This window comes from Poecilia reticulata, chromosome 7 (assembly GCF_904066995.2).
Source record: "Poecilia reticulata chromosome 7, P_reticulata-male-v2, whole genome shotgun sequence".
NCBI lineage: Eukaryota > Metazoa > Chordata > Actinopteri > Cyprinodontiformes > Poeciliidae > Poecilia > Poecilia reticulata.
Window position 1 is genome coordinate 7,156,517 of NC_088836.1, and position 14,468 is coordinate 7,170,984.

The 14,468-nt window shown below is 40.3% G+C and overlaps 2 protein-coding genes and 1 long non-coding RNA gene across 5 annotated transcripts; 2 read left to right on the plus strand and 1 right to left on the minus strand.

Moving 5' to 3' along the window:
• Positions 1-1,525: 1,525 nt before the first annotated feature.
• Positions 1,526-3,288, minus strand: LOC145552176 (uncharacterized). Of its 2 annotated transcripts, XR_014088129.1 has the most exons (3): positions 3,135-3,288; positions 1,894-1,964; positions 1,526-1,806 (listed from the first exon to the last, which is right to left on the minus strand). It is a non-coding gene; the product is annotated as an uncharacterized LOC145552176 (long non-coding RNA). The 2 variants fall into 2 exon arrangements; XR_014088128.1 differs by having other exon boundaries at positions 1,526-1,964.
• Positions 3,289-3,698: 410 nt separating this feature from the next.
• icmt (isoprenylcysteine carboxyl methyltransferase) lies at positions 3,699-9,632 on the plus strand. The gene is made up of 5 exons (XM_008412971.3): positions 3,699-3,951; positions 4,943-5,031; positions 5,148-5,317; positions 5,758-5,975; positions 6,682-9,632. Exons 1-5 carry the CDS (start codon positions 3,733-3,735, stop codon positions 6,859-6,861), a joined length of 876 nt encoding a protein of 291 aa, XP_008411193.1. The 5' UTR covers positions 3,699-3,732; the 3' UTR covers positions 6,862-9,632.
• Positions 9,633-10,422: 790 nt separating this feature from the next.
• On the plus strand, positions 10,423-14,467 carry LOC103466979 (large ribosomal subunit protein eL22). 2 transcript variants are annotated; one of them, XM_008412972.3, is made up of 4 exons: positions 10,423-10,545; positions 11,026-11,136; positions 11,959-12,083; positions 14,278-14,467. In XM_008412972.3, the coding sequence occupies exons 1-4, from the start codon at positions 10,534-10,536 to the stop codon at positions 14,420-14,422; spliced, it is 393 nt and encodes a 130-aa protein (XP_008411194.1). In that variant the 5' UTR covers positions 10,423-10,533; the 3' UTR covers positions 14,423-14,467. The 2 variants fall into 2 exon arrangements, with proteins under 2 accessions (XP_008411194.1, XP_008411195.1); XM_008412973.3 differs by having other exon boundaries at positions 10,455-10,545; positions 11,029-11,136.
• Position 14,468: the final 1 nt, after the last annotated feature.

Genomic DNA, 14,468 nt, shown 5'->3' on the forward strand with positions numbered 1-14,468 from the left:
TATGGGGCTTATAGAAAAGTCCCGGCACTAAACTTCTTTTTCGTCTCGTGTGGGAACACTGAACCCTCATGTTCAGTCTAAGAGGGATAGACTGACAGACAGACAGGAAGGATAAACTATTCTATCCTGAGAACCTAACTGTTCGTTCTGCAAGACGAAAAGAAGTTTAGTGACTTTAATGATGGTGGATGACCTACATTCAAAGACTCTGGTTCAGTTGTTCATTGACGTCAAGCTGTAACGTGTGATTCGGGCTTTGAATTTGCTACCTAAGGATCACGTCATCAATGACGAGCTGAGAGAACCACGTGCAGTATTTGAGTGTTGGTCCTTTTCCTTTTTCATCTTGTTGTGTAAAGCTTGTCAAAGTGAAACATCTCAAATAAAATAAACTTTTAACAGCTTTATATGAGCTGATGATGAACTCGCTCCCTTACAGAGAGAGAACGTTTATATCTGATGAGTTTTCAGGTTTACAGAAATTGACAAGAAAAAGACCAAATTATTTAAGGGCCAACATTCAAAGACAGTCTAAAAATACTGTGAGGTAAATTTGAATATCTATATCCTCATATCTAAATTATATATCTATATCACATGTCATGTGACTATTGTTGAGGAAAAATTATTATTTTTAGTGTTTAATATAGTTTAAACTTTTTTGAACAGGTTTCTGTTAGTGATTTGAAACTAAAACTATTGCTGGGTAAGTATTGAAACAGAGAGATCTGTAGTAGAGCTTCTGCCCGGACCCCTGTGGTCTTATTACACAAGACAGGAGGCCATAAATTAACATATGCAGGGAGGCAGAGGACAGTATCACTTGAATTACTGTGAGAAAGGGAACTTTGGTCGGTTCACGTAACCAGGATGAGTTACAAGAGCGCCAGAGAGAGCCCCCAAGCCCACCCCACCCCCAGTCCCCGGTGTTCTGTCAGATAGCCATGCGTTGTCAGATTGTCATACGCGTATGACAATCTGATGGCTATATCTGTCGGATCATCATACGTTGTCAGATCGCGATACACGTAGGACAAACTGACAGCTATTTCTGTCAGACAATTGTACGCTATGATCACCATATTTTATATTTAATCATCTTTATTAAGTCAGTGTTAGACCGTCATACAGCTGCTAATGTAATAACACTTTATTAGCTACTGTATGACTTCCTGATTTCTCAGTTAACCTGTCTGATTGTCATACACTTTATTATTAGCTACTGTATGACGTCCTGATTTATTAGTTAACCTGTCTGATTGACATACACTTTATTATTAGCTACTGTATGACGTCCTGATTTATTAGTTAACCTGTCTGATTGTCATACACTTTATTATTAGCTACTGTATGACATCCTGATTTCTCAGTTAACCTGTCTGATTGTCATACACTTTATTATTAGCTACTGTCTGACTTCCTGATTTATTAGTTAACCTGTCTGATTGTCATACACTTTATTATTAGCTACTGTATGACGTCCTGATTTCTCAGTTAACCTGTCTGATTGTCATACACTTTATTATTAGCTACTGTCTGACTTCCTGATTTATTAGTTAACCTGTCTGATTGTCATACACTTTGTTGTTAGCGACTATGTAACTTCTTGATTAATACCAATGACATCAGTTGTATAATGCAATATATTTAATATAGAACATTTTACTTCTGTATTTTTAATAATCCACACTATCACTGGTGGGGTAAAACTGTTTAATTGATGTTACACTTTTCACATTTGAACATGTCACCCATGTCTGTGGCACATTCTTTGTGTGTCCACCTTGAACAGTAGTCACACTGTATCTGTGAAGTGGACAGAAAAAGAAAACAGTTATGAGTTAGCAAGTGTAATGTGTTTGAAGTGTTAAATTGTACAGTTTAATTGTTTACCATGTCAATGATGTTCTCTGTTGCATTATAATGAAGCATGTTGCATGCCACACAGTACTCTTCCACCTTGTCTGGGAACAAATAAAGGCATTTTGAGTGTACTTTACCAAAAATAGTCAAGTACTATCTCTTTATATTCTGTTGACAAGCCATAATGTTCTACTTGTACATAACAGAAAATACTGCAATTTAGTATTTCATATATCTTTGGATTTTTTTAATGCTTTGGACTGTTCCTACATGGCCTATGGGAAAATTTGTTCTTTTTGGAATGAGAAATTCTGTGATATGCTCCTAAGCCATCTTGTGTTTTTGATTGTTAGAATATTAACAAAAACTGATCAACAGGTTTCACACAGACTTCCACAGTTCCCTGAACAGGGGAACTGGTTCTTTATACCCAACATTAATATAATTTTTTGTGTTCTGACCAAAGACTTCTTAGAATCATAGCTGTCCAAAGCTATAAATCTCCGAACATTCACAAAAAAAACCTTCTAATCTACATGTTTATGAATGTACATCCAACAATGCAATTCTTGAAATACTGCAGAAAACGCAACAGCGAGTTTAAATGCAATTGACAGATCCCAATTTTTATTGACAACACTGGTGGACACCATGTCCTTCCTGGCAACGCATGGTGAACACAGGGACTTCAAGTGACTCAAGAACATCTCCTGTCTTTCATTAATTGAGGCAAAAGTCACACAGATAGTGACTGTTGGCTACATAACCCAGGGGCTGTACTGGGGTATGTGATCTGTTAACCAGAAAAGCCTTCATGTTCTAAAAGCAACCTCAATTTGCAAAATCTTAATATATGTAAATGTGAAGCACATATAAAAACAAACTTAACATGAATGCTTTTCATATACATTAATAAAGATAAAGATTTATTTGAAGGTGAAACACTGGTTTTGCCCCAGTTTCAGTGTGGGTAATACCCATACCAACACGGTTTCTGCTTGTACAGTCTGGTAGCGTGAAGAAAAAAAACGATAAGGAAAGTTAAAAAAAATAAACAAATAATTCAAATTCAACATTTAAGAGTTTTAAGTAATCCTAATAAGTAAACCTATGTGTCGAAGTCCTATCTGGAAAGCCATCACTGTATCCAAGCTAGCAGACGTGTTATCCAACCCAAAAATATCAATGAACTGGGGAACGTGAATTTAAACGGGGCTTGTTTTGTAGTTTACTGCAGCTGCAGCAGCATTAAATTTGATTTATTTACTTACTTTTTATTGGGTCTTGTTTTTTCTTCTCGCGTATGACGAGCTGACGGCTCCTCTCGATATCGCAGACCTCCTGCAGAATGCGCATGCGTGCGCATGCGCACTTACTACATGTATGCTATTCTGACATGTATGGCTATCTGACAGAACACCGGCCCTCTCTCTGGCTCCGCCACTGCCCCCATGGGCACCTATAAGGGCCCGGCAGGGGATAGGTCCGCGCCTGTGTTAGAGGGATGAGGATGAAGCTCTGCAAAAATAATGAAGTAGGTCACAGATGAAAATTGGCCTATATAACATCGAAGGAATGATTATTTGCATGAAACCTGGTTTTATCCAGTGTCCTCTTCCAGCATTAGAAGCCTCAACTCCTGTCACCGGTAGAAACACTGAGTTTTCTTTATAGTCTGTTACTATGGCTGTATAACTAGCCGTGCATTTCTGGAGCGGAAAATCCATAACTTTGCCATTAACGAACTCGGAGCCCACTTTCTACAAAAACCAAGATTTTTTTCTTTCTCTGATGGTCATTGAATGCGGCATACGTCAACAACCTTGAGACCTCGCGAGACTTGTTTTGGCACATCCCGGTACTTCCATCATGGCAGGCAGTAAGTTGGTGTTGGAAGGCAGAGTGAGTATAAAAAGCTTTCTTTTAGGCCTCAGCGTCGTCCTTATCCCGCTCATCCGGACCTGGTTCGGACACCTGGATTGGGTCTTTGATTATCTGACAGAGACTCCAGGGAAAATTGCAATTTGTGTCCACATTGCGGCTATTAACGGCCTTTTGCTTGTCATATACAGAGGACCAGTGTATAAGGTAAGCACATACGATGCTCTACATCCCGTAAATTTGACCAACAGACCATTGCTTGTGCTTAAAATGTTTCCTGCTCTTCAGTCTGTTGCTGGGACGAGCAGAGAGTTTCATTCTCTGTTTCAGCCTGAGAGAAGGATTAGCAAACCCCCAGCTTATGTTCGGTGCAGATAATCTTATTAGGCGAATCGAGAAGACAGCTGGTGTTACCTAGCTAAGCATAGAACCTCCGGACACAGCGCTGAAGTGGCACATTAGCAACATATTGTTTTACTTTCCCATGTGAAGCTGTACGGAAGCTCAGACGTGCCATTGCTGAAGAACTCGGTCGTTTTCGTAACTTTGTTGAATTATTCCAGCCACAGAGACTAACCCTGGAGTATGCAGGAATGTTTTTCTTTTGTTTTACTTATAAACAGAAATTTAATAGTGGTTCTTTAAAAATGGCGACACGTGTTCTTTAATCAACGATTTCCCTTCATCATTTTTTCCCATGATGTTTGTCTTCAGTTCAGATTAAGCTAAAAAGTACTTTATCCCAAAGGGAAATTAAATGCTGTCGTAACTCATATCGTATAAGTATCTTCAAAGCGTCATTTTGAACAGTGTTGCTGTGGGCAGGAAGGATCTCCAGGGGCAGTCGGTCTTACAACAAATCTGCAGAAGCCTCTGACTGAAGACTGTTGTTGTATGACACTCATGCTAACAGCTCAACATCCACAGTATTCCTCATGAACATATCCTGGATGATGACATCATAAGTTGCTTTGCTAATCCACCTTCTTTGCTTTTGCCGCTCCTCTGTAAACACCATAAACAGTATTGTGTTTATCTAATACTATATAAACAATACATATGCTATATTACAGTAAATAATATTAGATGGTGTTTCTGGAGTTTACAGACTCTCTTTATAGGACATGTTGGCTCCAGCTAATTGTGTCCATGAGAACAGAACGGTCTGATGTTAACGGAGTGTCGTGGCCTGTTGCAGGTTGCTGTGAGAGCCTGCTTCCTGGGATTTACGTTCGGCTGTGGCCTAATCATTAGCTTCTCTGACACCACTTGGACACATTTTGGCTGGTATGTATCAAAAATGAACGGCATTGTTTGGTTTTTGTCAATTAAAAAATGTCTTGCAGCGATCTCTATCAGGAGGGTCAGACAAGTTGTAACGTGTCAAATGTGTCTTCCTCCAGGTACATGTGCTCCCTTTCATTCTTCCATTACTCTGAATACCTGGTGACCGCCGTCATCAACCCTCGCAGCCTGTCGCTGGACTCGTTCCTGCTCAACCACAGCCTGGAGTACACTCTGGCCGCCGCGTCGTCATGGCTGGAGTTCACCGTGGAGAAGCTCACTGTTCCAGGTGCCGCTGCCTGCAGGTTTCTGCTCTGTGAGCTAACAGCTGTTGGCTTGTGTGTGGCTTTTATTAACAGGATGTTTGGGTTTCCAAAGTAGAATGAGATTAGCTTGATCTGAACAGCTGCTTTAAATAGCATCACTGGGGCAAATTAATTATAATGTTGTTTTGAGACCATTTTCAATTAATTTGTAGATGATGGTATAATAATGCAAGTTTGCTCTCCCAAAGACTAACGCACTCTAATTTTGGAAAAGAACACTTTAAACTGGAAGATATTTTAAATATTCCAAATAAAACGACCAAAAACAATAAAGAAAACAAAATAAAAAGGTCACTCCTCCAGTCAGTGAATTAGATGTGGATGTTTTGCCTACATCTTTATTAGATTTTCCCGAAACATTTACATGCTGTTCCTCTCTCTTGGCCTCCGTCTCCTGCCATAGAGCTGAAGCATCTAACCTGGGTCAGCTTGGTTGGACTGGTCATGGTGCTGTGCGGCGAGGGCCTGCGGAAGGCTGCCATGTTGACGGCCGGCTCCAATTTCAACCACATTGTCCAGAATGAGAAAGCCCAGAGCCACGTTCTGGTCACCAGCGGGGTCTACGCCTACTTCAGACACCCGTCCTACGTGGGCTGGTTCTACTGGAGCATAGGAACTCAGGTGACACGATTCATGCTGCTCTTTAGTGTTAATGAAAACTTCACTTTAGGACCAACCACTTGAACAGCTTCAGTCAGTTATTTACCAGCTGTTGCTCCTCACTGGTCCTCATCCATCTCTGTCATGTCTTATAGCTTTGGATGTCTGATCTGTTAATATTCAGGATTTATGAAAAGTTACTAGAACATCTACAGCATTCCAACATAAAGCGTTTGCAGAGACAGGACTCCACTTTGACTGATCTCTTGAGAGCCATTTATCTGAGCCCTAAACGGGACCGAGAGCGATAAATGACATTTAATCTGATTCATTAACATGAGGATGGACACGCTGAGCTTGGAAATTCACTGGTTATAGACACCAGTGAATTTCCACTGTCTTACTACTAGTGATTTTGTCTTGTCAGTTAATATTTGTATTGCTATTGAAAAATCCAAAGTATTCTACAAAAAAAAAATTACATAAAGTTGGTTTTAACTGCTTCAAAATAAACAGCAATGACTCAGAGTGGAAGGAGAACCGCTGGCGAGGAAACTGGATTAAACTGGTCTGGCAGCAAAAATCTAATGAATGATGATCAACATCACCTGATGAGAAATGCTTATATAGTGATGCGTTTCTCATGCATATCGCCACGGCCTGCCCTCTTTAAATGTTAGTTTGCTGCCATGTTGTGTTGTTTGCTGACGAGCGTCCGTTGCTGCAGGTCTTGCTGTGCAACCCGGTCTGCATCCTGGGCTACACGATAGCCAGCTGGCGCTTCTTCCGGGAGCGGATAGAGGAGGAGGAGCTCTCGCTCATCCATTTCTTTGCCGAGGACTACGTGGAGTACAAGAGGAAGGTCCCCACCGGGCTGCCCTTCATCTCTGGCATCCGGGTCAACTAGTCCCCATAGACCTGGACACCAAGCCCAACAGACTTCAAGCTCATTAGCAGGTCAGACCTGGTGGCGATGTGTGGTCTGCTGGAGCAGCTGCCACCCCCCCTCAAGGTGAAGCCCCAGCTGAGAGCCCGCAGCAGCTGCAGAGGCAGAGTGACGGCAGCTGGGCTGCTGTTTTTCTACCAACGTCCAGTATATGAACAGAGAACCTCAGCTGTACACACATTCCCACTCTCGCCTGTTTCTGTCTGCATGCCATCACCATGGCGATAGGTTTCTCATCCGCCGGCTGCTTTGCCCGGACACTTCAGCATCACATGTCAGAGTTGACTTTATGTATTGGAGATGTTTCGCAGAAAATGAACAATATTGAGAGGTTTTACGGTGGAGGGACACGCTTAAGGTTTTTCCCAATCAGAAGCATTTAAATGGAGGACCTGTTGATGCAGAGTCTAAATCTTCTACTGCTTTTTTTCTACATCTTCTGCTTGCTTACTCACCATAAAATCAATGTCCATATTTATTCCTGACCCCACTCTCTAAGGTCGTAAAAAACGTGACATTTTCTGTCACCTGGTTGGCATCGTAATATGACTATTTCTACAAAAGCCATTTTTTCTCATTTGCACTTTCTCATTTTGAGCATCTTGTTCTATGTCTGCAAAAACAATTAAACAATGAAACCTTCTCTACAGAAAGGAGAACCAGGTCCAGACACCAACCACAGACGGCCTGTGGTTGGTGTCTGGACCTGGTTCTGACAGTCTGGCTGGGAGGAGGAAGAAGATGGTCACCCTCTCCTGTGATCACTTCCTGCTTTTCTTTCATCTAATGATATTTTCTACACAGGGAGAGATGAATTAAAATTAAGAACTGCCTGAAGCAGGGATAGAAAAGGGACCAGCAGGAGAAAGTTGACCTTCACTTCTAAGACGCCTAAATGTAAATGTTTCTGTAGATTTTTACTACTTTTTCTTTCTCTCTCAATGAGACATGCTGCAATATCACATTACATGTGCTGTTTAGCTGAGCAGGGTGTCCTTTGTTTAAAACATAACATAGGACACCTGAATTTAGTTTTTTTTTCTCTCTCTTTAAAACTGTAGAGGTGAGCCTCTGGTCTTTTCTGTAATGGGTGAAGCTGTACGTGTGGCAGAGTTGGGTCTGGGGAATCTTCTGGTGCTCAGGGTTTTGCTTTGGTAGTGGCTGCTTTTTCATCCATTTTGCTTTCCAGATGTGTTCTCATCTTGTGGCGTCCCCTCGCGTTCATTAGCATCACTTAGCATCATTTAGAGTCACCAGGCATGATGACTTGTACCGTTTAATATTTAAGCATTTTTTTGTTGTTTGTTTTAAATCAATAATTTATAACGACTGTAGCACAAACTCTGACGTCCTCTAAGAACTCCTAGGTTCTCATGTTGGAAGCGCATTGAGTTCCAAAGTTGTCCCAATAATTCTATCACACATTTCCATAGTTTGTGCGTCTCTGTACAAACCACAAACAGACCAAAGTATTATGCAAAAGATGTTTAGATGTATGCGTGGCACGTCGCAGTGGGAAGGAATGTTGCGGTCAGGATGTTGCACTAAAGTCTTGACCTCCACACTTTGTGTTTCATAATAAAGTCTTCCCTTCATGGTTTACAATTCTGAAACAGACTGTATTAAAGGATGGATGAGGCCACTCTGAGGCGTCAGGCAGTCAGGTATGCAGTGGCGCCCAGAAGGGGTCGTGACCCCTGTTGATGAAAGCAGCCTCCCAGAGAATCATGTTTAATTCATACAAAGGCATACGGGCCATCTTCTTCAATCAAGTGTGTTCCAATTCAATAAAGCATAAATATATATATATATACATATAGCCATGACTGAAACCAAGTGCATCCCCTTGTCATTCTTTTGAGTTTAATATAGAAATAATTTGGTCTCTAAAAGGTTCTATCAGTACAATATGAAGTGGGCTAATTAATCCAAAATTGAAAGGTTTATATAATTAGAAGTAAAAAATCACCTCTTACCTTGACTGCTGCTCCTAAAACTTCCTATTTCATATCTCATTGCATGCTTTGAAAGCTCACTGACAGGTTGTTGTGCTGATTACACACCCTATGTTAATCAGTTATCTAATAGTCAAGTGGCAATAACATTCTGTTCCATCAGTCCTCTGGCTTTAATCAAAATGAAACGCGTGTCATGAAATACCAACTGAATACTTAAACATGTCATTTGAAAGGTGCTGAATTCCCCTTATTACATTAAATGTTTCATATTTTTATTGAATTGGAACAAACATTAACACAATTAAATGAATTGTATACTAGTCAAGGCCCAAACATCGCCTGTTAGCAATGTTTCCAGCACCTACAGTTTGTCTCAGCTACTGTTTTAGCAGATTGGCCTCCAAAACCCATCAGAGTTTGATCATCTATTTCCGTCAGTCCCTCTGCAGCGCCTGCTCTGACGTTGACTGCAGAGACGACTCATTTCCACCACATTCAACAAGACAACACTCCAAAACTTTGGTCTAAATTTGAAAAACAGCTCAGTAAAGGTGATGTTTTTGTTTATCTTTTAATGTGACACATGTAGCTTCTCGACAAAGTACATGGTGGGAGATTTCTGGTAAATGATTAAAAGCTGTGGGTAAATACATGGATTTTATGCTGCATTTTACCTGAATAGAGAACCTTTATGGCAGGTTTTCCACTTTGACTGAAAACTGTTGACTATTTATTCAGCACTGCTTGTATGAAATAAAGTTGAGGGTATCTAAACGGCTGTTTTTTTCCTCTGATACTGATATATTAATATTTCTGTCATGGCCAATAACTGATATTTGATATTATATGTATTATATTTTATTACACTTTAGGCACCTTAAATAAAACAACCACACTGCTGACTTCTCCACTGCTTCAGTCCTGCGCTGCAGCACAATCACCATCATCACACGACCAAGTAAATACCACATGACCAGCCTCCTCCTCACCCCCTCCGGAAACAAATGGCGACAAAATGGAAATAAATATCGGTTGTTAATATCGCCTGGTTTTATTCATTAGACAAAAATTAATAAAACAATTATTCATTATTGTATAATGAATAATGACCCCATCAACAGGGGTCACGATGAATAATGGTTCATTATTCACATTGGTCCAATATGCTCAAAACAAATGACGGCCGATTCCGATGTTATTGCTGATATTTTATGTATCCCTAGAATGCATATAATCTGCTCTTATTTAGACCAGGTTTTCTAAACATGAACTAAATATGATTCTTTATTTTGAAAGCTAAGGAAGTTTTCTAAAATGTGTTTCTATTTTCAGATTTTAGGGGGGGGATCGTCTAACTTTTACAAAGGAGGAACAAAAACTAGGGAGTAGTCTTTTCTATTATAGTAAAAAAAAACATACATGGATTATTCAAAAATAAGATGCACATTGTTTAAAGCTAAAAAATACAAGACATATTTCTTATACGATGATATCCTAAAGAACACAATTGCTAGAACCACCCTTCGTTAAATACATTTCTTATTTGGTTTTCTAAGTTGAGATTGAATTAGTGCCGTTTAATCGATCACGGATAACAGGATACGATCAGTGACTCGGTATTTTATTTTGAACGCATGCGCACTACTGGCTCTTCCTTTCTGCTAGCTTCTCAGCCATGGCGCCTATTGTAAGTGAAGCGCTCTGTTATTACAGTCTTAATTACAGCTCAATAGTCGGTGGTAGCTTCCGAGAAAATGGCTGTCGTGACAGTGCAACTGTGGTTTAAGGTTTTAGTGTCATAAAATCCGACTAACGGCCGGTTATGAGGCGGCTTGTTGTTAGTTTGGGTCTGCGGCGGCCTGTTAGCTGTTAGCTCGTAAGTCACCACGTTGTTCCCCCAGCTGATGGCTGCGCTTAGCTTCTGCTGAGATTAAATGGCTAACGAGATCAGATGATAAGCTTGGTTTATTACTTTCTTTATAATCCTGTAGTATTTGAAGCCTGAAACCGAGCTGAACCAAACGGCTAAATCTTTTAGAAACACCCAGGAATCAGCTTTTGGTTCCGCCGTTTATAAAACAGAAAATAGCCCCAGTTAGACCAGACGAGTGTTTTAGTCCAGTTTTTAAATATGTGTGTGTTTATTGACAGTGTTTTCTTCTATTAGCAGAAGAAGCAGAACACCGGCAAAGGTGGGAAGAAGAAGAAGCAGGTGCTGAAGTTCACTCTGGACTGCACCCATCCTGTTGAAGATGGCATCATGGACGCTGCTAATTTTGTAAGTGCCGCTCACCTCGGCTCTACCCCTAGATGGGGGGTTGGCTAGTAATAATCATGTTCTCATCAGGGAACAAATGTGATTTGTCGACGAGATGCAAATTAGCGACCACAGCAGCTTCCCTGTTAGGAAGTCTGGGATTGTGCTCTTCTGAGAAATCAGCAGAATGTCCGATTGTCTGTAGATTAACATGCAGAAGATGTTGCACAGCAGCTTGACATGTGGGTCACAACAAGGATATTACTGTGTGAGTGGAGAGATCTAAACAGAATGACTTTAAGGATGCACATAATCATCATGTGTGTTAATGTGTGTGTGTGTTTATGCAGAGGGGCTGGAAGACGCCATTGAAACACTTGATACACCAAGACTTTTAAATCTCATGATCAGCAGATCAGTCTGTGCTATTAATGCATTAAAATCAGTCAGTCACTGTTACACACATTACTGTCAGATTCTATTTATTGTGTAAGACGGCTTTCAAATGGAGAAAAAACATATATTGACAGATTTTAAAGTTTGGTGTCAAAGGCCACTAGAACCGACAAAACCTTTCAAAAAAATAAAAATAAAAAATGTGCGCGAGTTTGTAGCCATGTCAGCAGAAAACATGCACAGCAGTATTTTCAGTAACATGGCAGCACAAATACCCAATCTGAACACAGAAAATATTTAGCAGTTTGGTTTTAAAGCTCGTTATGTGAGCAAGAGAAGCTGCAGGTCCATGTTGGACAGCCGGACAAGTTGACTTTAACTTCTGTTGAAACCAACTTGTGTTAATGCCACTGCACTAACACAACCCCCTGTGTGACTGGTTTCCAGGAGCAGTTCCTGCAGGAGCGCATCAAGGTGAACGGGAAAGCTGGCAACCTGGGCGGAGGGGTGGTGTCCATCGAGAGGAGCAAGAGCAAGATCACAGTTTCCTCTGAGGTCCCCTTCTCTAAGAGGTGAGGACCAGTCAGTGTTTATATTCAGGGTACTGTGGATGAAACTTCACCATGGAAACGGATCACCTCTACCTGCTGTCTGGGTGAAAGGGCAGCTGGTATCACCACTGTTTACAATCTTTTTGTGTTGTTTATAGAATTCATACCTTTATATAAAAAAAAGATGTGCAAAATTCTTTGCTCTGCTACTTTATAAAACAACAGGAAAGGAAAAACAACAGCTTTGACAAAGTGTACAGATTGGAAACATCAAGTCTATGAATAGGACAAAAGAAAGTAGACAATAAGATCAGTAAAACACTAATAAAAGGAATACAAATGTGTTTTAAGTGTAAGAGCAGATGATGTGGGAGCAGCAACTCTACAGGCTCCATCTCCTCTGAGCTTCAGTTCAGCTGATCAGCCGGCCTGAGGCATAGGAGCAGCTCAGAGAGGGAAGACGGGACAAGACCTTGTAAACCTTTAGGAACTCTGAAATGCACAGTCATCCATGGGTTGGGGTGAAGGGGGGGCAGATGTGTCTCCTTCTCTGCAACTCTACAAGCCGAGCAGCAGCAGCAGCTCATTCATCCATGTGTCTGTCAATCTGTCTATGCTTTCTACAGGTTCTGCATATCAAACCTGGCTGTTGTAGAAAGTCCAGAAACGTGTGATTTTTGTGTTGACGCTTGAACGTTTTCCTAAAAAAGGACGAGTTATCTTGGCATTTTGAGTCAGGAAATGTTCAGGAACGCTAAACATCAGAAGATATTCCATAAATCACACCAGCAGGACAAACAGGAGCACACGTCGACTGCAGATTCAGACAATGGAAAAGGATGAAAGAATGGTCCATTTTCTCTTATCCCATAGTGTGGATAGCAAGTATTTGGACTAAAGAAATTAAATAACCATGGCGTCCTCCCAGGAGTAAAACTGTATAAAAAGATCTGACACCTTTGCTACTAATTTCCCCCCTTAGTAGCAAGTTTCCGGATGGATCAGTGAAGTGTGTGTGAAGTGAAGTGTCTGTGTCCAGACTTAAAAGTCGACAGCTGGACAAAATGAATAAAAGAAGTGGTGAGAAAACATGTTTCTTTTAATTGAAACAGTACCAACTGTAGCTTACATGCATTTGTAAAGTAAATAAAGTCACCAAGTACCTGCTCTGAATAGTTTGATACCTTTTTAACCTTCACACTTAACATCTGAAGGAATCACTCTAAGCCTGATGACCTAATCACTCTCCCGGCGAAGCAAGCAGTGAGTGAGCAAGGTGACAGTTGGATGTTGCGATACTTGCGGATGAATATCAATTTTTTTCTAGGAAAGAAAATATTGATATATATCGCAAAATCGATATTATTACACAGCCCTACTTCAAACACTAACATACGCGCAGGCAGCCAGACAGAGACGAAGCTCACTCTCAGGTTTCTTATCTGTTGTTTTAGTGTATGTTGAGTTCCTGTGCTTTTATTAATTTAACTATACTGCTCAAAAAAATAAAGGGAACACTTCAGTGTTCACTTAAATGTTAAAGTGTTCCCTTTATTTTTTTTGAGCAGTGTATATTGAAACTGATTTTACGGGTCTGTTTGTGCAGTCATTTATATGACATTTAGTATCTTTTCAGATTAATTCATTCCATCCTGGTTGTTTTGTTGAAGAAAGATTAGTAACCCTGTTTGTTAAAAGCTCAAGTAATTCATTTAGAATCAACAGTAACAGTCATTCATTTTTATCTTAAGTTATTTTTGGGTCTTTAAAGCTCAGCATCAGATTGAATGTTGCTAGGAAGTGTAGTTTGCCATGTTGAAAATTCTCTTTAAAATGCCTGAAATGCAGCTGCTGCATGAATTTGGATTATGTACCGTTTATGTTCGTAACTTGTACAAGTTGTACTGTTGAAACAATTCTACATTAAAAATGATTAAATGAAGGCATGGTGCTCAGTGATAAGTCACTGTAGATGTATTCTGAAGATGCCTGTTTTCAAATGGGTATTTTAATATTGTAGCAAAGGAAATAGTCACCCATCTTTATCATAATAGTACCACAAAATATGCATTTTTCTGTCCGCATTACTCCCTCTGACGGTCACTTGTGACCAACCTTTCACTGGAACAGCATTCATTCTCGGACATGTTGCTCATTCACAAGTCATGCAATTGGTGGAAGTATTTGTGTTTGAGACTAATTTGTTATTTTGCAGGTACCTGAAGTATCTGACCAAGAAGTACCTTAAGAAAAACAATCTTCGCGACTGGCTGCGCGTTGTCGCCAACACCAAGGAGAGCTACGAGCTCCGCTACTTCCAGATCAATCAGGATGAAGAGGAGGAGGAGGATGAAGATTAAATTGGCATTTCGTAGGTTTAAATAAATTTTGTTTACAGTACAAAAC

Bases quoted from the DNA above. Each gene is read 5' to 3' on its own strand.
- LOC103466979 (XM_008412972.3), top strand. The intron at 11,137-11,958 runs GTAAGTGCCGCT...ACTGGTTTCCAG, and splicing joins TCATGGACGCTGCTAATTTT to GAGCAGTTCCTGCAGGAGCG. The intron at 12,084-14,277 runs GTGAGGACCAGT...GTTATTTTGCAG, and splicing joins GAGGTCCCCTTCTCTAAGAG to GTACCTGAAGTATCTGACCA.
- icmt (XM_008412971.3), top strand. From the start codon at position 3,733: ATGGCAGGCAGTAAGTTGGTGTTGGAAGGCAGAGTGAGTATAAAAAGC. The intron at 3,952-4,942 runs GTAAGCACATAC...GGCCTGTTGCAG, and splicing joins ACAGAGGACCAGTGTATAAG to GTTGCTGTGAGAGCCTGCTT. The intron at 5,976-6,681 runs GTGACACGATTC...CCGTTGCTGCAG, and splicing joins ACTGGAGCATAGGAACTCAG to GTCTTGCTGTGCAACCCGGT.